Genomic DNA, 26,651 nt, shown 5'->3' with positions numbered 1-26,651 from the left:
TATGTCTCCTTTTAATTAAACCATCTGTGCCTGGGTCCATTGTATCAATTTTTGTTTCTCATAATACAGAAGTTTGAGTAAAGTAAGCTAAATTATTTTTCTTCAGCAGTGAAAACTTGACTGGTGTTCAGTGTTGTTGCATGTTTAAAACACTAAATCAGGAATAAGTTCTTTACCTCATAACGTCAAGACAGTATACAACATCCATCCATCCATTTTCTATACCCACTTAATGCAATTCACGGTCGCAGGGAGGCTAGAGCCTATCCCAACTGCCACTGGGCGAGAGGTTGTCTACACCCTGGACAGGTCGTCAGTCCATCACAGGGCCAGTATTAATAAAAAAATTTAAAAAAATTGGGCAAGGTATTGGTCCTCATTGTTTAAAATAGTTTCCTCAATAGAAGGCAAAAAGATAAATTAATACGTTGAGAGAAGTAAAATGTTTAGCAACTAATCTTGAAATTATTTCCTCTGTTCACATAGGGTGTTTCATAGTAAAGGCTGGTCTCTGTCCAAATAGATCAAAGGACTAGCTTGACACATTTGTCACTTTGTGTCTTGTCATCAGATGGAGAAGCTACAGGTAGAGAATGCTGCAGAGTGGGGGCGCAGGGAGCGTTTGGAGACAGAAAAACTAGCCCTGGAGAGGGACAACAAGAAACTGAGGGCTCAGGCTGAAGACCTGGAGGAGCAGTTGGCTAAGAAACGCCGGCAAGCCGCCTCTGCTCTAGACACAGACCTCAAGGTCATCCAGAGCGAGCTGTTTGAGAGAAACAAGGTGGGATGAAGGATTCTTTTTTTTTTTTTTAAATTTTCATCACACTAATGAGAATTGTTTCAACGATTCAAATTTGTCACCTAACCTTAACCATCACAATTGCATGACCCTTATCCTAAATGTTACCCTAAAGGTAAAACCAAGTTTTAACCCTGAAAAAGAAAGCTGATACTCTGTCGTGTTTGAATACTACACCACGAACACATACACACAAACACATACACACAAGAACACACTCACACAAAATAATACGGGCGAATGATAGAGGGCAGAAGTTTGTATGTGTATATTTGTGTGTATGGATCTTTTATGTATCTGACCCCAGGACTCCCTATTGATCTTGTTGCTGAAGAGTTCTCCATCCATCCATCTATCTCCCCATCCATCCATTATCTTTCGCTTATCTGATGTCTGATCACGGAGGCAACGGGCGACACTCCTCCTGGGGGATACCAAGGAGTTCCCAGGCCAGAAGAGATATATATTCCTCCAGCGGGTGCTGGGTCTGTCCCAGGGCCTCCTCCCAGTTGGATGTGCCAGAGAAACTTCCAAAAGGAGGCATCCTAATTAACTTGCCTGTGACTTTCCAGTCACTCGGACACTGCCACTACCCTGCCATGGCTAACGCCAACTATTGTTGTTACTGAAGCCAACCCTGTTTTTATGGATTGCAGCTGTGGAGAATGGTCCTGCCAAACAGTGCAAGCCTGAATCACTGGAATCCGATGCTGCTCACATGGTTGCTGCTGAGCCCTCTGCTTCTGTGTCACTCCAATCGGATTCCAATTGTGACTTTCCAGTCACAGACAAGATGGCGGCAAGTGTTGTAAACTGTGAACAAAAAAAAACGAAACAAAAGTTGTAGTGGTACTGAGCTGCGAGTTAAGAAACACATCTATCAACCTGAGCTAAGGATCAGAAACAAAGATAAACTCATGGACAGCTATATTTCGGTGGCTTTTGTACAGTCTAAGCATATTTATATATGCAGGCGTCTTATGTTGTCCTGTCGACCTCCTCCAGATTGTCCCAGGTTCCCATCTCGGACACTGCCACTACCCTGACATGGCTAATGTCAACCAGTGTTGTTACTAGAGCCAACCTTGCTGTTTTTATGGAGAGTACGGTGGCTGTGGAGAATGGTCCTCCTGAACAGCACAGTCCTTTTCCAATTGGACTCCATTTAGTTGAGCGCAAGACCCAAGGCCGGGGTCGTAACATCAACAGCACATTGCTCCAATCCCCGGAAGCCTTTAGCCTGCTCTGAGGTAGTCCGTGTTGGACGGAGCCATCACATTGCACCAACATACTACAACCTCGTTTCAAACTTTCCAATAGTTTTTCATTGCTGTCTGATGAGGCTTCGTCCACCCAGCTGACCCTGCTGATAGTTTTGAACCTGTGTCTCTTTCATTTTTAAAATATATTTTTGGTCATTTGAAACTTTCATGTTCTCCCAGGGACGTTTTACCCCCACATCTTCTTAACCCATTTAGGCCGGGAAAGTGTTGCCGCATTTCTACCTTTAAAACCGGGGGCGCTGTTGCGTTATTCTACCTTTAAGGCCGGGAAAGCGTACACGTCTTTTTCAGACAGTAGCGATTGTGAGGAGTTTCTTAGCTTTGATGATGCTGATGAATGTGCTGACCCAATTGATCGAGATTTATGGCTAGCACATATGTTTGAAGATGACGATAACGACGAGGATGATTTTGAAGGGTTTGAATGTGAGAGGAAGACTGACAATTACCACCGTAATCGACGGAGAGATTTCAACCGCACACCAGGGGTGAAAGTCGATTTACCTGCAGATGCCACACCGTTGCAGGCATTTAATCATATTTTTACTGAGGAGCTTTGGGCGCATCTCGTTTCCGAGACGAATAGATACAGTGACCAAGTACATCAGACTCCAGCTCGAGCAAAGATGGCAAGGTGGTCACACGTAACTGTGCCGTAGATGAAAACGTTTATTGGAATGTGTATGGGCATGGGACTCCTTGTGCTGCCAGTACGAAGAGATTACTGGCGATAAAATAAATAGATAAATAAATAATTTAAATATAAAATAAAATTTTATTTTATTTTATTACTGTTTTCTAATTGAAAATAGCGCTGTTCCTGCACTTTACTTTTTATTTTATTTCATTACTGTTTTTTTTAATTGAAAATAGTGCTGTTCCTGCACTTTACTTTTTACATTTTCTATTTTCATGAAGGTGTATGTAAATAAACTCAATTTCCAAAGAAAGCCACAGGTGTAAGCTCTCAAATACTTTTTGAATTTTGTTTCTATCTGCCACAGAGGCTGAGAAATCAATCATTTAGTAGGCCTTGACACAATTGCTGAATTTCCAGAAACACTTCAGGTTTTAGGGGGTCTTTCTGAAATTGCCCATAGGTTTTACAGGCATTCTTTTCCAGGCGTTTTAGGCCTAAATGGGTTAAAGAGGTTCTCTCTGGAGTTGGATCTTCCATCCTGGATATTGTTAAAAGCACCCTTTCCTTACCATTGTAAAACCATTGATTAAAAAAAATCCAGTCTTAACCCCTCAGTTTTGTCAAATTACTGGCCAATTTCTAAACACTAGACACTCTTTGGATAACTTGGAGAAGTATCCTTATTTCACATCTGGAGCATTGGGTGTAGGTGTAGCCTTAGACTGATTTCATTCCTACTTGGCAGACAGAATTTTTTTGTTTGTATAGCAGGGCTCTAGACTAACTTTTTGCACTGGTTGCACTGGTGCGCCCAACTTTTTTTCTTAGGTGCACCAGCACAAAAGTTAGGTGCACCCAAATTTTCAAACGCATTACATTTAACACCGCAGTTTTACAGGTTAACTTTTTTTTAAATCGCTGTCCATATAGGCAATATTGACTTGTAAACGATTAACTAGCAATCTGGTCAAAATAAAGTTCTTTATTTGAAGCACAATTCTACAAACTTACTGAACTTAACTTACTAACTACTTACTGAAACTTACTGAAAAAGTGTTGGTGCGTAAAGTGCTTCACTGGCTTGAAATTTAAACTTAAAACATCTCAAGATAAATTAAATTTAAAAAAATCTAAATTAAAATTGCAAGTGTTTTAAGGGCTTCAAACTGAACATCTCATGGCTCAATGTCTTATGGACTATCATCCATTGCAGTCACATGCCCCTCGGATGGCCAACTCCTGTAGTTGGGATATATATATATATATATATATATATATATATATATATCAGTATATTCACCGGTCTTCCTCTCCTCAAGATATGGCCGTACACAATGACGCATTCCTGAACGATCAGGAATGCCATGTACTCACTGTTCGCAATTGGCACAGACTTCTTTTTTTTTCAATGTATCTGCAATGACTCCTATAAATTGTGTGCACGCGACATCATTGCTGTACATCAGGTTTATGTTCAAGGTATTTTTCTTCTGAAGAATTATTTCGGACTTGAACTTAGCGAAGGGAATCTTTGCAATATGGTAGGCAACGTTAAACTTGATTATCATCTCGGCCTCGTCCGATGATGTGTTTGCTGCTGCCTGCCGCTGAAAGGCAGCGGGGAGAGGGGACACTTGAGCAGGTAATGTGTTTCATAGATGCGTTGTGCTTTTTCAGCATTTCAATTAGAAATGTATTAGAACCAGTCACAAATGCACTATTGCCACACTTTACAGTAAATGCAGTGCATTATATTATCGACTTTACTGCATCTTAGCCGGGGAAACTGGTCAAGCCACTCTTTTTGAAATGCATACACTTTACCCCTTTTAATTTCAGTTGGTTCTGGCTCGATCGTATGTGGCTCATTATCTGATGCTAGCTCCGGACCAGGGCATGACATACCGTGTCAGAGCATTGGTTGTGGTTACTTTCGGACGAATCAGGCCTTAACTTAACGAAAAAGTTGTCAATCGTTATTTTCATCTTATCACCCGCGGCTACATCCACTGTTTATCTGACGGGCCTAAGTTCATCACCTCTCTGTCTGACTACAGGATGCGCGTGTTCAAACGTACACACACGTACATGGGCCAATCAGAGGGGGTCCCGCCCTTCACTATCTCTGATTGGTTTAGACCACAATATGGGTCTAATGTGTGTCTGTTGTTGAACCACATGGAGACTTTCAGAGTCGCATAGACTTTTTTTTTTTTTTTCCTCTAACGGGTGGTTGCACCTGTGCGACCTCAGATTTTTTTTAGTCGCACCATTGAGAAAATAGGTCGCACGTGCGACCAAATTGGTCGCACTCTAGAGCCCTGTATAGGTGATTTTATGTCCTCTTCAGTGCCTCTCTACTGTGGGGTGCTACACGGTTCAGTTCTTGGGCCCCTTATTTTCTCTCTTTATCTTTATCGGTTCCTTTGGGCACTATTTGGAGGAAACATGGGATATTTTCCACTACTATGCAGATGACTGCCAAATTTATATTCCTTTAAAACTAATAGCTTTTACTCCATCCAACCACTATTAGAATGCCTTAATGACATCAGAGTGTGTATGCCATTTAACTTTTTAAGTTTTAATGAAAAGAAAACAGAATTTATTTAGTTTGGTCCAAGCGCTACCTGTAATCCGACCCCTCTCATTTAAACCCCCTTTTAACCTTGGTTCTCTGGAGCCCTTTTTAAAAAGTACTATTACAAATTTGGAAGTGATCATGGACAATTAAGGCAGACAGCAAAGCTAAAGCCTGTTCCAACACAGCAAGACTTTGAAAAGGTTATTCAGGCTTTTATTACAGCTCGTCTGGACTACTGCAACGCTGTTCATGTCGGAGTAAGTCAGGCTACTCTTTCCTGCCTTCAGCTTGTCCACAACTTTACACACAGATGTGATTAATATCACTAGTTCTGTCTGTTCTTCATTGACTCCCTGTACACTATAGTACAAGCTTCCTGCTTCGTCCTTCGTCCTCTACTTGCTCTCTACTTGCTTTGCTTATTTTATTGATTTTATAATGATTTTCCCCCTTTTTTTTCCATGTGAACCTGCCTACGCTAGCTTCTGGACACTTATAAATCTCTGGGATTAAAGTCTTTTTTAACAGAAACAGCAGTATTTTTTTATAGTTCTTTATCTTCAGTGCTCCGTGTGCGTGGCCTACACACAGCTGAAGCCTGATTTACAGTGTCTGGGCACCTAGCACTCAGCTAAAGATAAATAGCCTGGAAAGGTGCTAACCATTAGGCTAACTAGCAGCAAGATGCCTCCCTTCTCCACAGATGACAACTACAGCCTCCTGCAGAAGATTGCAGTACTGGAGACAAAAATCCATCGCTTAGAAGTAAATGTGGAGGTAAATGGACTGTGTGGAAATGAAACAACCTCGCCATTGATTCAGAATAGTGGAGACAAGCAAGCTAACACACAGCTAAGGAGCACAGATAACATGACCAATAAAGCAGACTCTGTGTACTAAAATAAATCATCAAATAATAATCCTCCCTGGAACCGTCTCAAAAGTAAATCATGTCTCCTGGAAGTGGGAGGACGTATCACAGGCAGGGCACAGCGAGCCGAAATATGTGAAACCGACTGGCCTTCACTCCCCACGAGACAGAGGAGCTCTTCTACCCCTGTATATGGGAGGAAACAGGACTGGATATCCGTGAATGGGAAGGTTAACAACAAACTTCCAAAACAACAGAGTGTGAAACTGCAGAACAGATTTGCTCCACTATCGAAGGACTCTGGATCTCTAATGGAGGACCATCCATCCCAAAGCAGCAAGGCAAGGACTGAAAACCTGTCAAAAAGTAAAAGGCCACAGGGAAAGCTAAAGGCTGGGCCTGAAACTCTGTGGGGGACTCTGCCGTAAATGATGTACAAAGGATGTGTTTCTTATGGTATATAAATGTCTCATGGACCTGCTTCAGCGATAGGTTCCCTCTCTATCCTTAAGATCTGTTAATCCCCTGACCTTGGTAGTCCCAAAAACTAGGTTACAGCACAGAGGTGATCAGGCTTTTGGAATCATAGCTCCTAAACTTTGGAACAAGTTGCCTTTAGATGTTGGGCACGTCTTTTAATGTTTTTATCTTATGTATTTCTTTTAAATGTTGTATTTGACTGTACAGCACTTTGGGTCAACTCTGTTGTTTTAAATATGCTTTTTAAATAAAGTTGGACTGGACTTGATTGGAAATGCCCGAACCACCTCAGCTGACCGCTTTTGATGAGGAGGAGCAACAGGTCTACTCCAAACTCCCTCCAGATGGTCCACATCATCACCATATCTTTAAGGCTGAGCCCAGCCACCCTCCAAAAGAAAATCCATTTCAGCTGCTTGTATCTGAAACTGCATTCTTTCGATCAGTACCCAGATTTCGTGACCATAGGTAAGGGTTGGAACAAAGATGGACCAGTAAATTAAAAGCCTTGCCTTCCGGGTCATCTCACCACAACTGACCGGCACAGCAACCCCATTTCTGCTGACGAAGCCCCAATCCGTCTGTCCATCTCTCACTCCAACTTGCCATCATTCGTGAACAAGAATCCTGAGATACCTAAACTCCTCCACCTGAGGCAGGGAGTCATTGGACTCCATGAAAATTATGAACAAAATTAGGGAGAAGGGGCAGCCCTGGTGAGTCCAAGATGCATCGTGAATGAGTTTGACCTTGTGCCAAGAGCAGCTGCCACAGCTCTTGCTTTGTTATGATAGGGGCTGAATAGCCCGCAAAAGTGACTATTACCACATGCTCCCGCAGCAATTCCCACAGAATCCCTCGGGGAACACACCTCGGGGTTGTAAGCGTTCTCCAAGTCAACAAAACACATGTAGCCTGGTCAAACTCCCACGACTCCTCAAGTGTAGAGATCGGTCCACTGTCCACAACCTGCAGTGTGTGTGATTCTCCTGTTTTTAGAACACACTCTCCAGTCCCCTTTCTTAAAAATAGGAACCACCAGTCTACTACTCCATAGGTATTGTCCCAGATTTCCATGCTACATTGAAGAGGCTTGTCAGCCACAACAGCCCCACGATGTCCAGAGTCTTCACCATCTCAGGGCGAATCTCGCCCACCCCCAGCACTTTACCGTTGGGAAACTTTTATACCCCCTCAGTCACCTCTGTCAAGGTGATGGTGGTCATTCCTCAAATTTCCTACCCTCAGGTGGTGGGCCCACGTGCAAATGGCATCTATGGGCTGAGCCCAGCCATGCCCCAGGAGCCAAGGCTCAGCCACCAGGCGCTCACCAGGCCTGGCTCCAGGTGGGTGCCCCAATTTCCCTTTTCAAGGCGAGGTGACTAATTTACACTGGTTCAGCTCCATCAAACTCTTTGAATTGCTCTTAGTCTGACCTATTGTGTAAACTAATAGTACCTGCGTTTGTGTCTTTTTGTGTTTTAATTAGATTTTATTATTTTGTATGGGTTTGAATAAGCTGAAGTGAAATGTTGTGAATCTGAATAACTCTTGCTGCTCTGGGCTATTCCATTAAGTACCAACTGTGTAGATTTGTATTTATTGATCTTTAGTCTTCTTAAATAGCCTTATTAGGAGCAGGTTAGGTAACACAACCGCGTTGAATTTTTCAGTGTAAGTGGAAACTATTACCACCACTCACAGAGGCTTATTTATGAAGCTATCAGGTTTTTTTCTAAAATGCCATTTAGCAACATATACACAAGAGAGGAAGAAAAGACAAGAAGCCAGCATTGCAGGTCCTAACTTTTTGTAGGTCTATCAAGATGTGATGGCAAAGTAGTCCCAGTGGGAAACTGAATCAACACACTGAAAGTCCAGTTAGAGACAATGGTGCATTATTAATGATGACACTAGCTCCAAATGCAGATTTCCATATCTGATCCCAGTGCAATCCAAATAGGATAGATTATTGTTTTAAAATTGCTGTATTCTTTTTCAGTTTTGAACAAATTGTTACACTACTGTATCTCAGTATATTCCTGGACCAATTTTAATTAGGATTATCCTTATGTAGTTTCATTTTTTCCTCATGATTTATTGCTGATGATCATTTTCTTTACCTTCATAAGCATATCTGTCTAAGCACCACACATGAGTATATATGTATGTTCTTACAACCTGGGCTTTGTAATGGACTGGCAAACTCCCACCCTGAATTAGATTCAGTGTGTATAGAAATGAAATGTATGAATGGATGGTTGTTACAGCCTGGCTAGAAAAAAAATGCACACATACCAAAAGTATTTGCTCATCTGCCTTTACACGCATATCAACTTAAGTGACACCCATTTCCTAATCCATAGGGTTTAATATGACGTCGGCCCACCCTTTGCAGCTATAATAGCTTCAACTCTTCTGGGAAAGCTTTCCACAAGGTTCAGGAGTGTGTTTATCCACCGCCAAACTCACCCATCCATGTCTTAATGGACCTTGCTTTGTGCACTGGTGTGCAGTCATGTTGAAATAGGAAGGGGCCATCCCCAAACTGTTTCCACAAAGTCAGGAGCATGAAATGGTCCAAAATCTCTTGGTATGCTGAAGCATTCAGTTCCTTTCACTGGAGCCAAGGGGCCAAGTCCAGCTCTTGAAAAACAACCCCACAATATAATCCCCCCTTCAAACTTTACACTTGCCTCAATGCAGTAAGACAAGTACCAGTCTCCAAGCAACCGCCAAACCCAGACTCCATCAGATTGCCAGATGGAGAGGCGTGATTTGTCACTCCAGAGAACGCATCTCCACTGGTCTAAGGTCCGGTAGCGTCGTGCTTTACACCACTGCATCCGACGCTTTGCATTGCACTAGGTGATGTATGGCTTGGATGCAGCTGCTCGGCCATGGAAACCCATTCCATGAAGCTCTCTACGCACTATTCTTGAGCTAATCTGAAGGCCACATGAAGTTTGGAGGTCTGTAGCGATTGACTCTTCAGAAAGTTGGCAACCTCTGCGCACTATGGATGTGTGTCCCCCCCCCAGTGGCAGTGATGCGTCCTATGGAGCTGGTGGTGGATGGTCCGGAAGTCCTGGGGGGGGGAACACACAGACAACAGGGCAGATGAAAAGGCAGAAGTACAGTTCAAGGAGAATCCGAAATCGTAGTTGCAAAGGCAGAAGGCTGGTCAGAATTACCGGGGCAGAAGAGTAGTCAGCAGTTGGCAAGGCAGAAGGCAGGTCTGGTTTTCCGGGGCAGAAGAGTTGTCAGGAATCAGGCGGGTCCGAGAGCACAGAACAGGAGTCAGAGAGAGTCACAAGCAAACTGATTCCGGGTGTGAGCTTTGCAGACGATCTGACAAAGTGTGGCTGAAAAACAGGGCTTTAAATACAGAGCATGATGAGCTGGAAATGAAGTGCAGCTGGCAGGTTAACGAGAGCGAAGCAGAGCAGAGCAGAGCAGAGACAGGTGGAGGTAATCAACAGAGCAGGGAGCAGAGTGACAGATAATTGAAATCAGTCAGTGGTTGTTACCAGGCAGATAGAGAGAGCCCATGACACTGAGAGCTATAATAACTATAGTGCAAAATATATGTTATAAAGTAATTTTAACAGATTTAGCTCTAAATCCCTTTTTTTAATATAAAATTTGAATATGAAAGGATGTGTGTTTAATTTAAAGGGACACTATGTAATAAATTAAGTCATTTATTAGCTCAAATCAACATATTCATTCATAAATTAGTCCTCATTGGTGTAAAATTATCTCTGTCAAAAATCTCACTTATCCTCCTGAGTGAAGAATAACTTGTCTGTATCTACATAGAGCGGGCAAGCTCTATGGAGGCTGCCATGTCCTTCCGGTCTATGAAAAACGACGAAGTGCCGAGAGGGACAAAAAGCACTTCGAATCGCGTTTTCCCCAACGCCATGCCTTTTTTTTTTTGGAGATACTGCAATACCAGGTCGATGCGTGGAGTGGACAGAGCAAGCCCCTATTCCATCTCCCTGTTCCAAAAATCAATTTAATATATAGTCCCCGGGTAGGGGACATATCCCCAATGCCAGGCCTGGAAGCGGAAATGACGTCATTTTGACGTCATTTGTCCGCCAAATGGCTTATTACCGGCGCTAATGGTAAATAGATTTTATCTCGTAAATTATCCCACTAATAATGCATTGATTGTTACCAAACTTCTGCCGTAGTACACATAGGCTCTTAACTCACAAAACGAGGCATTAGAAAGTTTGTAAGTTTACCGGGAGTTTATTTAAAAGAACATCCAGATAGCAACTACACACTGCTGCTAACGCTACCGCTGCGTCAACGTCACTTCCGGTAACTCCTGGAATATGATTTGCACACCAAAGGCTATGTCAACTTATGTTATCTGACATGTTATCTGTCATCTGTATTTATAGTGTTGTTGTATGTGTGTTATGTAATCCTTTGTACTGTGTGTCTTGATGTCTTTTTGTTTGTATGGACCTTGAGTCTGAAGCCATAGCTTCTTGAATCTTGACACATACCGCCTGCCGTAGTTCAAGAAGTTGCAACGCATATTTGAAAACGCGAGGCGCTAGAGAGCAAATTCATTCGACTTTGCAAAATAAAATTGCACCACTAGATGGGGGAAGAAATTACATAATGTCCCTTTAAAGTATGATGTTAATCTCTTTTTTTTTTTTCTAAATGCTTAGTTACCAGTATTTATATTCACCCCCAAGAATGTGTAGAGGAATTTTTCCTCTAATAAATTGTATTACCCAAATTTTATCTTGATAAATCCTTAATTTCCTCCTATAGGAAACAATGGAATAAGAAAATAATTAATTAATTATATACATTACTTATGATTTAACTGATTGAGGAAGCAATGAATAATTTTCTGTAGAGCAAAGGGGAGCTAGTTAACCAGAATCAGCTTTAAAAAGTATGTTGCGGAAATATTAGTTTCTGAGCTCCTCTGTCTCTGCCATGTCCACAGGAGCTAGCTGATCTTCGCCATGTTCATGGTAAGCTGAAGAAACAGTTCCAGGAGAAGACTACAGAGCTCGCCCACGCTAACCGGAGAGTGGAGAGCCATGATGCTGAAGTCAAAAAGCTTCGACTAAGGGTGGACGAGCTTAAAAAAGAGTTAGGGCAGGCTGAGGATGAGGTAGGAACCGTATGTATTTGTCTAAATGCAGTACAAAATACTTAGATCGACATGGTGTTCCCAGTTTATTTTGCAATTTCCACTTGTCAAAATTTATGAAAGAACTTAACAAAAAAGTCAGATTCGCCATTGACTGTCAGTGCACACATAACATTTGCTGTGACTGAATTAAAGTCAGGATATTGTTTTTTGTCCCATCTTTAAGTTGGACTTGCTTACTTGAGCGTTGTGTCTATGCTAGTTTTACCATTAGATCCAGGAAATAAGACTCATCTAATGTATAAGAGAACTACAGGGGGCAAAAAACTACATTTACAAAAGCAGGATGAGCTTCCTACAGGGAATCAAACTTTGTATAATCTTTGTTATTTAGCAGTTGCTCTATAGGCTTTCTGAAGGTCTTTCTAAGTTTTTTTTTGTTTGGCATTGGCTGCTTTTTCACTCACTTTCACTCCAGTCATTGTAACTGATAATTTTCAGAGACTTTTTTAATCATTTAACATCAATCTGTAAATTATTCAAGCCTGAGAGTGGAATCATTTGCGGGCAATGCCTGAATAAATTAGTTTGTCTGTTATAGATAAGGTCTTCATGTATGTTTATTATTGTGTATCTAGTTGGATGAGTCTCATAACCAGACAAGAAAGCTGCAGAGGTCTCTGGATGAACAGGTGGAACAGAGTGAGAATCTTCAAGTACAACTGGAACACTTACAATCAAGGTGAGACACTCACTCAACTCAACTCAACTCAAACTTTATTTATAGAGCACATTTAAAAAACAACCGAGGTTGACCAAAGTGCTGTACAGGATAAAAGCTGCATTAAAGGTAAAAGTGAATAATGCAACCGTTCCAAGCAGTTAAAATCAATAGATACTAAAACACAGTGCAATAAAATAGAATAAAATAAGTTCAAATAAAATACATTAAAATAAATAAAATAAAGATATAAAACAAATCAAGATTATCAGCCAAGAGTCTACTTAAATATGATTAAAAGCCAGGGAGAAAAAGTGGGTTTTTAAGGAGGATTTAAAAGCCTCAAAAGATCCTACAGATCGAATGTGCCAGGGAAGGTTATTCCAGAGCCGAGGGGCCGCTGCCACAAAGGCTCGTTCACCTTTGGTTTTGAGTTTTGTTTTAGGGGGGACCAGTAGGAGCTGATTCGAGGATCTCAGTGATCTGGCGGGGGAGTGGCCAGATCACACTTTTTCATGATTAATACATATACAATTAATTACAGTAAAGTTACAATAGAGAATATTGCTCCTCTCTTTGCTCTTTGGCACCCTCTACAGTTGTTGGATATAACACCACTGTCATAAAAACAAGTATGAGCCCTGCACATGCACAGATTAACATGTGAATTTTTTGTTGTGCAGCAAAGGGCTGACGGAGACACCTCCCGTAACCAAAAATGTTAAGCGACAGTGTCGGGTAATATTAAAGTACCTAATAAGAATAACCGTGCATAGTTTCATGCACTATTATATGTGTGATGAACAAACACATTCACATAAAGACAAAACCAACAAAAACTAAACTGTTCTGGTTTACAGTATGCTTTCTCTGATTTATATTTATGGGGGATTTGAATGTGGTATGTGTGACATCAACGTATGGTCAATGCATTTCACATTGTATTTATTACAATACCATGTACTGCAAATTAGCAGAAAACATTTTGAGAGGCAGCAAAATTCGAAGACTTTGGTGAGAGATAATCTGTGAGGATTGGATGGTAACAATAAGGTTCTAATTTACCTTTCAATCTGTTGATGAAGATGATGCTGTTTTATATTTCCTGTAAACCATGATACGGAGCGTGTCTGGAGTATATAAACATATTTCTGTAAGTTTATCATAGGAATCAACCACAGCATCAAACGGGCAGACTGGAACAAAGAAAACTTCCTCTAACCTTTGTCTTGATTCAACTCCTCTAATTCCTTTGAAGGGGTTTCAGATAGGCAAAAACTACTTAAATGTTCTCATTTTCCCAAAGTAGCTTAATTGTGGTGGTTTGCTGTTGCTGAAGAAATGTTTGTGGCACATTGTGTGACTACCTCATAATGGAATAAACACTTGGTGTCTAATTTGATTTCCTGAAAATTCTACTTTATCATTAGTAGAGATGTGATAACAAGTAATAGACACTAGAAGTATCACTTTATACAAACATGATGCCTTTCTATGGTGTACCATGGCTATCCTCTGCAGGGTTTGCTCTCTGAGTTGGTCATCACTCTCACTCTTTTAAAGAAAAGTGTTACTGCTAGTAAAAGCACTGATTACTTCTTTTTTAGGAATGCTTCATCAGTTCTTGAAATTATTGCCTGGTTATGAGTATGAATGCCGGAGTTAAAGTTGTAAAATTGTGTTATGTTTCCCACAGGTAATGTGCTCAAGGGATTGAATTTAGAACTGTTTTAGAGTTTTATGTTTTTGGACTTTTAATGCATTTACAAACATTTCTAAAAACATATTGTTTGCTATGTTGTTTTGGGCTACTTAGTGTAGATTAATATATGGAAAATAAAAACTGAATAGAAAAGTGTCACAAACACAAGATGGATAAGGTGAACGTTTTTCTCATAGTCACATTCACTGCAGGAAGGCTTTTTATTGATGTTCTTTAACATTAAAGGTAGCGTATTTGAAATATTTCTGTATGGGTACACCTGTCAAAACAAGGCAATTAAGTTCTTCCCTAGGCCAGGAGTAGAGTGTTTATCCTTAGTGCTCTGATGGCTACGACTCACTGGTCCAGTATGCCAGTACCTCCCAAAGGACAAGCCTGTAACTATGGAAAACATAAACGCTGTCCTGCAGGCTGTATTGGACCACAGTTTCTGACAATCCCAACTCTCAAACCCACACAGCGAGACAAAGAATGACTTGTCTGCTTATTAGCATAGCAAACAGATCAAATCTATCAGTCTCAAAGCCTTCATCAAACATATTACAGTCAGTAAATGTAAGCTATACCCACTCTTGAGTGCAGCATCTTCTTAGTGTATACACCAGGGTATTGTGTTCCCATAAATGCGATGTCAAGCTGGAGCTGATGGATATTTGCATCAGCTGCAGAGTCATTTGACTGGATGCGGATCAGATACTTTCCCACTGCATTTAATAATGATGATGCAAACCTAGACATATTTTGCATGTTGCTTCTTAACACAATGAGAATGCAGTTTACAGCAAATCAGTCTTGGAATATAGACAGAAGAAATGCACCATAAAATATTTATTTATAATTCATGAAAGTAAAACATGGACAATGAAGTATCTAACAAAAAGAAACCAAAAACAATTTTTTTTAGTACTCTGAGAGTACTCTCAAGAGTGGAATCATGTTTAGCAATAACACTTGCAGTGACAAACTGTTGTGAGCAGCTATGAAGGCACTCACCTAAAACAAACCTTTCTCAGCTGTGTCTGTGATGTCAGGCTGGCAGCCTACTCGTAGCTACCAGGCTTTCTGTGAGCATCAGCACTGCCTTTTATTATTAGAATAACTTATGTTACTTGTATATTTGCGTGTGTGTGTGCAGCCATTACTCAGTATAGCTCTCACACTATCATCTTTGCACAGCCCTCAGCTCCTTGCTCACTGACTCTCCCTCTGTGCTCTCTCAATTATCTCCACATTGCTTTGGGGCCCAGCAGCCAATCGCCAAACTCCCAGTCACAGGTTACCGTAGTAACAGAGAGTTCTGTTCTGCAGGAGTGACAGGCATGTGAGCCTGGTAACAGCCCAAGAAACTGACACAAATCTTTGTGTTCCTTAAGAAGGTTTAGCTCAAGCTTGTCTTCATTCTTGATTTTTTTTTTTTCATTCAGTTTCTCAGTGACTGCTTGACTAAGGTGTGTATGTGTGTGTTAGGGGCTACATGGGTAAGGTACATTTATTTAATGTGTAAATGTCACTTGCAGGTGAGAAATGTGAGAAGCCTGGGAGGAACCATATCCAGAATTTAGGTGTTATGGCCTCTAGTAAATTTCCAAACAGAGTTGTTGATGCCAGTATATTGACAGGGAAAGGCCAGTTTTTGTTATGGTGCTATCCTTCTCTACCAGTGCCATGATGGTTTTGAGACGATTGCTGACCATTTGTACATACTGTTGCCAAAAGTATTCACTCACCCATCCAAATAATTCAATTCAAGTGTTCCAATCACTTCCATGGCCACAGGTGTATAAATTCAAGCACCTAGGCATGCAGACTGCTTCTACAAACATTTGTGAAAGAATGGGTCACTTTCAGGAGCTCAGTGAATTCCAGCGTGGTACCGTGATAGGATGCCACTTGTGCAACATGTAGCCTTCAGATTAGCTCAAGAACAGTGCGTAGAGAGCTTAATGGAATTGGTTTCCATAGTCGAGCAGCTGCATCCAAGCCATACGTCACCAAGTGCAATGCAAAGCGTCAGATGCAGTGCTGTAAGGCACGCCCGCACTGGACTCAGCAGTCAGCAGTGGAGACGCTTTCTCTGGAGTGACAAATCACGCTTCTCCATCTGGCAATCTGATGGAGGAGTCTGGGTTTGGCGGTTGCTAGGAGAATGGGACTTGTCTTACTGCACTGTGCCAAGTGTAAAGTTTGGTGGAGGGGGGATTATGGTGTGGGGTTGTTTTTCAGGAGCTGGGCTCGGCCCCTTCGTTCCAGTGAAAGGAACTCTGAATGCTTCAGCATACCAAGAGATTTTGGACAATTTCATGCTCCTGACTTTGTGGAAACAGTTTGGGGATGGCTCCTTCCTCTTCCAACCCTAACCCTTCCAAAAGAGTTGAAGCTATTATAGCTGCGAAGGTTGGGTCGACGTCATATTAAACCCTATGGATTAAGAATGGGATGTCCCTTAAATTTGTGCGTGTAAAGGCAGTTGAGAGAATACTTTTGGCAATATAGTATGTATATTTATATATATATATTTATTTATATATATAAATATTTATATATATATATACATGGTTTACACAGTTTACAAATCATGTATTACACATACAAGTACACAAAGTTACGCACAAAATGGGCAAAAGGCAGGGTACAACGTGGACTGGCCATCATTCAGTCACACAGATAAACAAGGTTATATATACATGTGTGTATATATATATATATATATATATATATATATATATATATATATATATATATACATATATATATTAACATACTAGGCATTTCCAATGTGGATATGTTCAGATAGGCCATGCAGTATTGAGATCCTCAGCAGAGAGTGATATACATTGCGACTCACCTACATAAACATACAAAAGGGACAGACTGTAGCCTCACTAAGTGTGAGATATGACAGTTCTGGCTTGTAGATTTACAAGGCTATGCTATTTTAACATCATGGTCTCTTCTTATTCTTTACCTCTGTCTTTGTCTTAGACTTCGGCGGCTGCAGCAAAGTCCTGGTTTGTTTGGGAAGATGCGATCAGCTCGGTTCAGTCCTGAAAACCCAGATGGTCCAAGCAGTGACTTGGACGAAGAGGAGGAGGAACTACAGCTCCAGATCCCATGACACCTGTACACACACCCACACACAAAAAGAAAGTTACTGGAGAAGTCACATAAACGATGTGAACATTGATGCTCATGGGATTTTTTTTTTTTAAATGAATCTACAGAAATGGGTGATGTTTTGCTGGAAGCAACACTATCCCAACTAGCAAGCAACATTTGCTCCAAAGTCAGATGAAGCAGTCAGTATTACTTTTAAAACTCTTAAATCCTGCAGTTTTGTCAGGATGCAAAATAATTACTGGTAATTTTTTCAATAATTATTTTGTTGTATTTATCTACAAAATACAATAAAACAAACCCAGCAGGATCCTTTCTCAGTGGTTTTGTTGAAAATTCCCACAGAGGCACTTCATTAGAGGGTAGTGTGTGTAATCGTTTTCATTCTTAACTCATATACACAGACGTTGCAACTGCCCTATTTGAACAATGCTGCTGCAACCAAATATGCCTCAACCTGTCAATTACATGAGCAGTATTAGTACTTACCTATTGCTGACAGTTATGAGGCCTTTAATGCTACTTTGGGATTTTAAGTGTTTATTATATATTGCAAGTCATTGTAGGATTTAATGTATTTCTAAATGTTCTTGTATTATTTTTCATTTGAATTCAAATATTGTAGTTTCAAAACTCTCTCTGTTGTTTTTTTAAATCAGTAACTAAAGCAGGGAACACACCACACAAATGTATACTGCCTTTTCCCAGAGAGAGTAAAAAAAAATACTAAGTCTTTTGTGAAATTCTAGAGCTTTGTGTTTGTAAGGTTGTAATTTGCTAACTCTGCAACTAATGCTGCCACAATACAACACAATTTCCTTTTTTAAATTTTTTTTATTGAATGTTAACCAGTCTATACAAGACAAAATTCTCCAGAAAATTAAATGAGCACAGCAGATTTTTTTTTCTGTACAACCATAGTGCGGTCATGCACAGCCCAAGAAAGAACTACAGCAGCATCCCTTCGCGTTTTGTGGATATTGGATAGCATTTTCATTATTTTATTATCTGCATTTTTAATTTGCCTTTATCAGATCTGACTAAACTAAAAAAAAAAAAAAAAAAAGAATAATAAACTTTTTTTTTTCAAAACATAAATTTGTTTTCTATTATCTATTGATTTATTTGAGTAACTGCTACTTAGTGGTTGAAGACAATTTCTGGCCCCGTTCATTTTTTTTGTCTGGAAATCTGGCTACCTGAATATGTAATTCAGGTGGGTCACACTAAAAAGAATCCGTGCGAAACGTGAGCTTTAAATTTAATTAAACGAGGCTTTGAGGCAGAGGAAATTCCTCTATCATTTTTTGTAATTGAGTTACTCGAGGAATCATTGCAGCCCTATGTGCTACTCTACTTTTTTATTGTTCAGGATCATACAGTACAAATAAGTTGAGAAGATTTATTAACCTCTTTAAAATCCTTCCCACTTGTTGGCAGTTTGTTAGCAGTTTACTGTGTACCAAAGTGCAGCATATAAATGGTTGCACATGCAATGTATTGCTAGAAAAGTAAGATTATTGTGAGTCAGTAGAGCCACAGCAATTTATGATACAGTGGCCACTGTGAGTACAACCAACACTTACAATAACATTTTGACAAAGGTGCAGACATTCCAGTGTTTCAGCAAAAAAGAATTTCTTGAATACATTCCCCTCACAATGTTGCATCATGTCCAATGACCCCACAGCTGTGCCTAATCTTTCACATATTCTCTCTCAAGTAAAGTTTGCACATAAACATTCTTGATGTGCTTTAGACTGAAACATGACCTGACACTATAGGAGCTTCCTATAGGAATTCCCACGTTATGTTGACAGGCTACAATAGCCAACGAAAGGCTATGTTGCAAGAAAGTGCATGGTCCTCTTTTGCTATATATACCCTAAGCCAGTTGAAAATAAGCTTGTTGAGGAAAAACATGTCAAATAGCCTCTGAAATTCTGAATGTGGGGAGATTCGTTTGGATGTGTAACCTTGAAGGGCAAACAATGAAAGGCTTCCATAAAAGCAACATTGCTGCAATCAGTCACCTGTTTCCTGTGTTTGCTCATGCGTGAGGAGTTTTTCTTTGGTTAAGATTTGGCAAACTGAGACATTCAGGTGTTGTGACATTGACAAGTCATGTCAAGACATTCTTATCAAATTTGATGTAGGACTTTTTAGGGCATCAAGCAGCAGTCTGATTGTGTTTTCTAGCCAATAGCTTACAGTCAGAGTCATCTACAGGCATCTGTTTACAAAAAAAAACTTCAACCTTTGGTAACGCTGTATTCCTTAGCACTCAGGGACATTGTCTGGGAAAATATTCCTGTAGCATTTATGGTGCGTTCATTTAAATAGAACAAACAAAGAACCAAATATGAAGTTTTCATGCAGCAGGTGTAACATGATTCATTTAGATTACAGATTTCAAGTTGCCTTTGAGTTCAGTAAGTTAACAATAATTTTGCTTCACAATCAATAATATTTCCTGATTTCTTTTGGCATTACAAATAAATTTATAGGCACAAAATTACCACTGCGCTTACAACGTGAATACAGTAATTGCTTAATTACAAAACACGGTCTGCAGCATGTGCAAAGTGTTTCTTTGTAAATGTGTGCCTTAGACACAGTTTGTATTCCTTCAGATGTGTATTGCATTTAATCTTTTGACAATGTGTTCCCAGCACGACTAGAGCTTCTCAATGACAATAAACATATAACAAAGTCAAATTTAGATTATTGTCTACATAAACATGAGCTAAGAAAGAGAATGATCAACATACTCAAATTAAATGAACAGAACTTTCCTTCAGTGAGATTTTTTTATTTGTTTCTGTGATGTGTCCAGTAAAGATCTGGGGCCATAGGCATAAAACTATGTATAGTGTCCTTACTACAACTGTGTGTACGCACATAAGCAGATATGTGCATACAGTTTTCATGGTTTTGGTCATATTTATAAAGCTGTGTGGGAACATATGGTTCTCTTTTATAAAAGTCAACTTTCATTAAACAACCCTGATTACCAAACCCATTTTTAGCCATTAATAAATGTGGATAATTCCTCTAATTTGTCTTTTATATGAAGACATTGTTTGCACTGTTACTAAATAAGCATGATAATGAAAGCAACAGTAAAAAAATTAAGTGTAGTTTTAACAGTTATAAAACTGAGACCCTCAACAGTAAAGCAGAGGAAATAGAATCTGATTTATTTGGTGGTTTCAGTTCTTAAATATTATACAAATTTGCACTGTTTTAAGAAGGAACCAGAAGCCCAATACTCCAAACTGCAGAAAAGTGCTATAGCATACAGATCTGTATTACTACTTTAATTTATTCTTCTCCTGCAGTGTTTAAAGTGTCCTATTAAGGAGAAATAGTGTATTCAGTTAGTAGACAGAAATGAATGACACAAAACATTTTCCACTCAGCCGCCAAGCTAAGTGGCTGATTAACTCGCAGGAAGCTGTTTTTTTTCTCCTTTTTCTCCCTATTTTGCAATTCTTAAGCGTTAGATATAATGTACAATGTGTCTATTGCAAGCTGATACCAAACTGATTGGTGTGTCAGTGGTGAGCCAGTTTGATAGAGTTGATCACCATTTATGCCTGTTAGGAACTATATTGTCATTTAGCTTTTCAACTACTGCAAAGTTCAATTTATTTGTGTGTCTCTCTGTTGTTTTTGGGCCTTAACAAACGGTGTCAGAGCTGCTAATTCAAAAGCTCCAATTCAGCAACACTGTGCTTTGAGAAGAAGACATTTTAAACTCCATCAGCTGCATACAAAGTTTAAGGTTCAAGTTTGGTCCACATTTGACTTTCTAGGTTTAATTTTCAGTCTGTCATTCCAAATAGATCGAAATGGAAAATGCCCTCATCCAAACTTACAGACCTGTTCTGTTTATCATTTGGATGTGCAGATGTGTTTTTGGAATTTTTATTTTTATCCATTGTTGATGCTAATCTTTAATATTATAGAATATTTAAAATTTCCTGGGCGAAAAAAATCCCATAACTTTAAGGTTTTTATTTACAGTTATTTCTAAGGACTGTATTCAGCCCGTGTTAAAAAGCCTCCAAAGAATCTTTAAGACTATCGTGGGAGAATGGAACACACAGTTACCAGTCCACTAACATTCTTTAGCTTTAATGAGACAACCTCTACTGCTAAAACAACCAAGATGTTCAAAAGTAGGAAGACGCTGTGGGTACACTGGGTATTGGACCAAAAAGTTTATTTACTTTGTCAAGTCTCGGCTGGGCTAAATATTCAGCCTGTGAAAGAACTCTGTCCTAGTAGTGGGTAGATACAGTTATGACAGCAATAAACTATTCATTTGTCTTCCATCATCATTCACAGTTACTTCGCCTGAGGCTCAACTATGATGCTGGAAGGGGACCAACATATTTGTACTGATCAGGATTCTGTATTACTACTATTTATGCTGTTCTTGTTGCTATGATTGAGTTTTTATAAAAGATCTCTATCACATTGGTTTTGTATTAGCTCTATAAATGTCGGCTGTACATACAAAGAAACATGAGTCACTTTTTCTTTCTCTCTTCATACTGTATGTATTTATGTCTGTTTCAATGTGATTTTTTTTTTTTTTAATACATATTCCAGAAAGTGTTGAAAAGTGTAAATTGCACACTTGGTCCTTTTGAGTTTTCTTCAAATTGAAAATATACCACAAATGTTCCTTAAAAAGTAGATTTCTCAAAGACCTCTGGGAATATAATGACGTTACCATGGTAATGTTCCCAATGCTTGTACTCAAGCTGCTCAAATCTATGTGCAATTCAGACTTTGCTTTATTGTAAATGGATGCAAGGCAGGAACATACATGCATTGCTGTGTGACAGCTGATACAAATTTAATCTGTAGCAGTGACATATAAAGTTTAAGGTACTTAAAATCACTTAGTGTCAGATTGTCACCATTTACCAAAAATGAAATTATTCTTGCAGGAGATAGAATTAGATTTAATCTTATCTCATTGTTGTGACTGTCCCAAGAAGGGAGGAAGCTTAGGTCCCTCAGCATTTGCAGCAAGATGTTGCATATTAACTTCTATTAGTCTGTGGTTAAAAGTGCAGTTCTCTTTTCAGCCATCTGTTGGAGCAGCAGTGTCATAGTCAGTGATTTAAAGAAACTGAACAAACTGATACAGAAGGCTGTCTCTGTGCTGCAGACTTTTCTGGAGACCTTAACCTCTTCATCCCCAGAGGCCACAGTACCGGTACTTAAACATAGACCTCTGAGGTATTCACAGAAACATCAGAATCTCAGCTAAAAGCCATTTCTATGGCCACCAAACACAGTTGAAACAATCGCCAATTAAAGAACAGTTAAACGGGGCGGTCGGTGGCGTAGTGGGTTAAGCAGCCGCCCCATGTACAGAGGCTACAGTCCTCGCTGCAGCTGGCCCTGGTTCGAGTCCCGCACCGGACGGCCCTTTGCTGCATGTCTTCCCCCTCTCTCTGCTTCCTGTTCTTTTTTTTTTAAAAGAACAGGTAAACAAATTACGCAAAAAGATGTAAATACAAAGCACGGATTCAGCTTTTCATCCCATTGCATGTACACAAACGAGCAATGTCTCTGCTGAAAGTTTCATTATGCTCCAACCAAGATTAACTGAACCAGCAGCAAAAGAGGACCAAAATTATGCTTCACAAGGGAAAATCATTATAATAAATTCTGTCTTAACCTTTGCTGTCTTGCTTCCAAAACTTATTTCCACTGGATAAAACCGCATCGACTGAACAACTCCAACTCCCAGTGTGCTTTGAGAGCAGGAACCCCAGAAAGACTCCTGGGGCTGAACAGGTTAAAGCTGAATGTTGCAGAAGGTGCTCAATATAATGGACAGAACTAAACAAGTTACCTTGTGGGATCAGTGAAGTATCTATCTAGTTTATCCATGCATCCATTTCCTCAAATGAGACACACTACCATGTACACTCACTCTTAGGGACAATTTTAGAGTTGCCAAATAACCTGACGTGCATGTTTTTGGATGGTGGGAGGATGCTGGAGTACCCACGCATAAACGGGAAGAACAGGCAATCTCCACACAGAAAGGCCAGGGCTGGCATTCAAACGAGGAACGCTCTTGCTGTGAGGCTATGGCGCTAACCACCACATAACTGTGCAGCCCTATCTAATCCATCTACAGCTAAAATAAGAAATTAGAAACAAAAGGAAAAAACACATGAGCTTTTTAGTCTCTAAGTACTTAGTTTATTGTTTGAAAATATACCTAAGACCGTATACCAGACATGGACTTTTTAGAATGTAAAAAGTCTGGATTTTTTTCCACAAAGGTGATAGAGTGTGTTTGGTTATGCAGAATGTGGAATTCTGTACCGTCAACACAGTAATGACGCTGAACCTCTGTGTGGTTTCCATGGGGAGATCATATTCATCCTCATATTCGCATGTACGTTTAAGAGAAAAGTCACAACATACAGTGCCTTGCGAAAGTATTCGGCCCCTTGAACTTTTCAACATTTGGCCACATTTCAGGCTTCAAACATAAAGATATAAAATTTAAATTTGTGAAGAATCAACAACAAGTGGGACACAATCGTGAAGTGGAATGAAATTTATTGGATGTGTCAAACTTTTTTAACAAATAAAAAACTGAAAAGTGGGGCGTGCAATATTATTCGGCGCCTTTACTTTCAGTGCAGCAAACTCACTCCAGAAGTTCAGTGAGGATCTCTGAATTATTCAATGTTGTCCCAAATGACTGATGATGATAAATAGAATCCACCTGTGTGTAATCAAGTCTCCGTATAAATGCACCTGCTCTGTGATAGGCTCAGGGTTCTGTTCAAAGCGCAGAGAGCATCATGAAGACCAAGGAACACACCAGGCAGGTCCGAGATACTGTTGTGGAGAAGTTTAAAGCCGGAATTGGATACAAAAAGATTTCTCAAGCTTTAAACATCCCAAGGAGCACTGTGCAAGCAATCATATTGAAATGGAAGGAGTATCAGACCACTGCAAATCTACCAAGACCCGGCCGTCCCTCTAAACTTTCATCTGGAACAAGGAGAAGACTGATCAGAGATGCAGCCCAGAGGCCCATGATCACTCTGGATGAACTGCAGAGATCTACAGCTGAGGTGGGAGAGTCTGTCCATAGGACAACAATCAGTCGTACACTGCACAAATCTGGTCTTTATGGAAGAGTGGTAGGAAGAAAGCAATTTCTCAAAGATATCCATAAAAAGACTTGTTTAAAGTTTGCCACAAGCCACCTGGGAGACACACAGAACATGTGGAAGAAGGTGCTCTGGTCAGATGAAACCAAAATCCAACTGTTTGGCCACAATGCAAAACGATATTTTTGGCGTAAAAGCAACACAGCTCATCACCCTGAACACACCATCCCCACCATCAATCATGGTTTGGGCCTGCTTTTCGTCAGCAGGGACAGGGAAAATGGTCAAAATTGATGGGAAGATGGATGGGGCCAAATACAGGACCATTCTGGAAGAAAACCAATCCAATCGAGAATCTGTGGAAAGAGCTGAAGAATGCTGTTCACAAACGCTCTCCATCCAACCTCACTGAGCTCGAGCTGTTTTGCAAGGAAGAATGGGCAAGAATTTCAGTCTCTCGATGTGCAAAACTGATAGAGACATACCCCAAGCGACTTGCAGCTGTAATTGCAGCAAAAGGCGGCGCTACAAAGTATTAACGGAAGGGGGCCGAATAATATTGCACGCCCCACTTTTCAGTTTTTTATTTGTTAAAAAAGTTTGACACATCCAATAAATTTCATTCCACTTCACGATTGTGTCCCACTTGTTGTTGATTCTTCACAAAATTAAAATTTTATATCTTTGTTTGAAGCCTGAAATGTGGCAAAAGGTTGAAAAGTTCAAGGGGGCTGAATACTTTCGCAAGGCACTGTACATGAAACTTTCACCCTTGTGTAGGCTGGAAATAAGCTGTATATTGACATTTTAGGCACTCAAACTTAAATAAGTATTCACTATGATGCCTTTGGGGGCACAATGCTCCTAAATACTCAAGCTGTTAGTTGTGGATGATGGTGTGTTTGTATATGTTATTATTCAGCTACATCCCATGAGTACAACAAAACATAAGTCTCTGTTGCTCTGAGGGTGTGTATAGTGGTCATTGTTATTCATTCCATTAATTTTTTTTGAGTGCGCATTTGCGTGGAGCCTAGTTCATTATCTTAATCCTTCTCACTGTCTTTCTCATTTTGGTAGTAATAGCTGACAGCAAAATGGCAGAACATTACTTTGATCTGCATATAAATTATTCCACAGCTACCCGAAGATCCTTGTATTCATCTATCTATCCATTTTCTACACCTGCTTAGGGTTGCGGGTGGGGTGGAGCCTATCCTAGCTGTCATTGAACATGAGGCAGGGTTCACGCTTGACAGGTTGCCAGTCCATAACAGTTCACCACGCAGAGACAAACAAGACAAACAACCATGGATGCTCAGACTCATTCTTAGTCAATTTAGAGAAGCCAATTAACCTAGCAAGCATGTTTTTGTACGGTGGGAGGAAGATGGAGTACCCGCAGAGAACCTACAACCCACATATTCATGGGAGAACATGCAAACTCCACACAGAAAGGCCCCAACCGGGATTCGAACCAGGAACCCTCTTGCTGTGAGGCGACGGTGCAGCCCTCCTTGTATTCAAGTACAGCTAAATGAAATGTGCATTAGTGTGTATATTTATCTTGACAAAATGTAAAAAATAATCATTGTGCATGGAAAACTAGTCTACTGTTGGTCTGATTGGTTTAATTTCCCGCCGTCAGTTGGAGCTATGATATCAGACTCCCTCTGTATTACTATTCAGTTGTATTATATTTAATAGGTGTCTGTAATAAACTAATTTAAGGGTGACTGCATGTGAATAAGATCAATAAATGATCCTTACACAAACATGCCATTATCATCAGTACAGACCATCTGTTTGCAGGCTTGTAACCTTTTTTTTTTTCGGTGGGAGTGGGATGTTAACATTTTGTGTGTGGAAATAAATTATTGGTCTTTGGGGAAAAAAAGAAACTTGCTGTCCTGTGATCGAATTACTGAGGTTTTTTTTTATTCATCAGAACAGTGGTAACTATCTATCTACAGTCACAGAATAATGAGCATATGTGCAAGTCTTTTATTGAATGGCATACACTATATTGCCAAAAGTATTGGCTCATCTGCCTTTACACACATATGAACTTAAGTGACATCCCATTCTTAATCCATAGGGTTCAATATGATGTTGGCCCACCCTTTGCAGCTATAA

General features: G+C 40.0%; 1 protein-coding gene across 1 annotated transcript in view; it reads left to right on the top strand.

Annotated features, from left to right (window-relative positions):
• ccdc102a (coiled-coil domain containing 102A) overlaps positions 1 to 21,881 on the top strand; it is an 87,668-nt gene extending 65,787 nt beyond the window's left edge. The window contains exons 7-10 of the mRNA XM_075466924.1: positions 572 to 781; positions 11,642 to 11,812; positions 12,430 to 12,533; positions 17,218 to 21,881. Coding sequence (XP_075323039.1) covers positions 572 to 781; positions 11,642 to 11,812; positions 12,430 to 12,533; positions 17,218 to 17,350 — 618 coding nt within the window. The 3' untranslated portion in view covers positions 17,351 to 21,881. The remainder of the gene's footprint in view (positions 1 to 571; positions 782 to 11,641; positions 11,813 to 12,429; positions 12,534 to 17,217) is intronic.
• Positions 21,882 to 26,651: the final 4,770 nt, after the last annotated feature.

The sequence above is a fragment of the Odontesthes bonariensis genome, chromosome 1 (genome assembly GCF_027942865.1).
Source record: "Odontesthes bonariensis isolate fOdoBon6 chromosome 1, fOdoBon6.hap1, whole genome shotgun sequence".
NCBI lineage: Eukaryota > Metazoa > Chordata > Actinopteri > Atheriniformes > Atherinopsidae > Odontesthes > Odontesthes bonariensis.
Note: the sequence above shows the minus strand (reverse complement) of the source record. Positions and strands in the feature narration are given on the sequence as shown.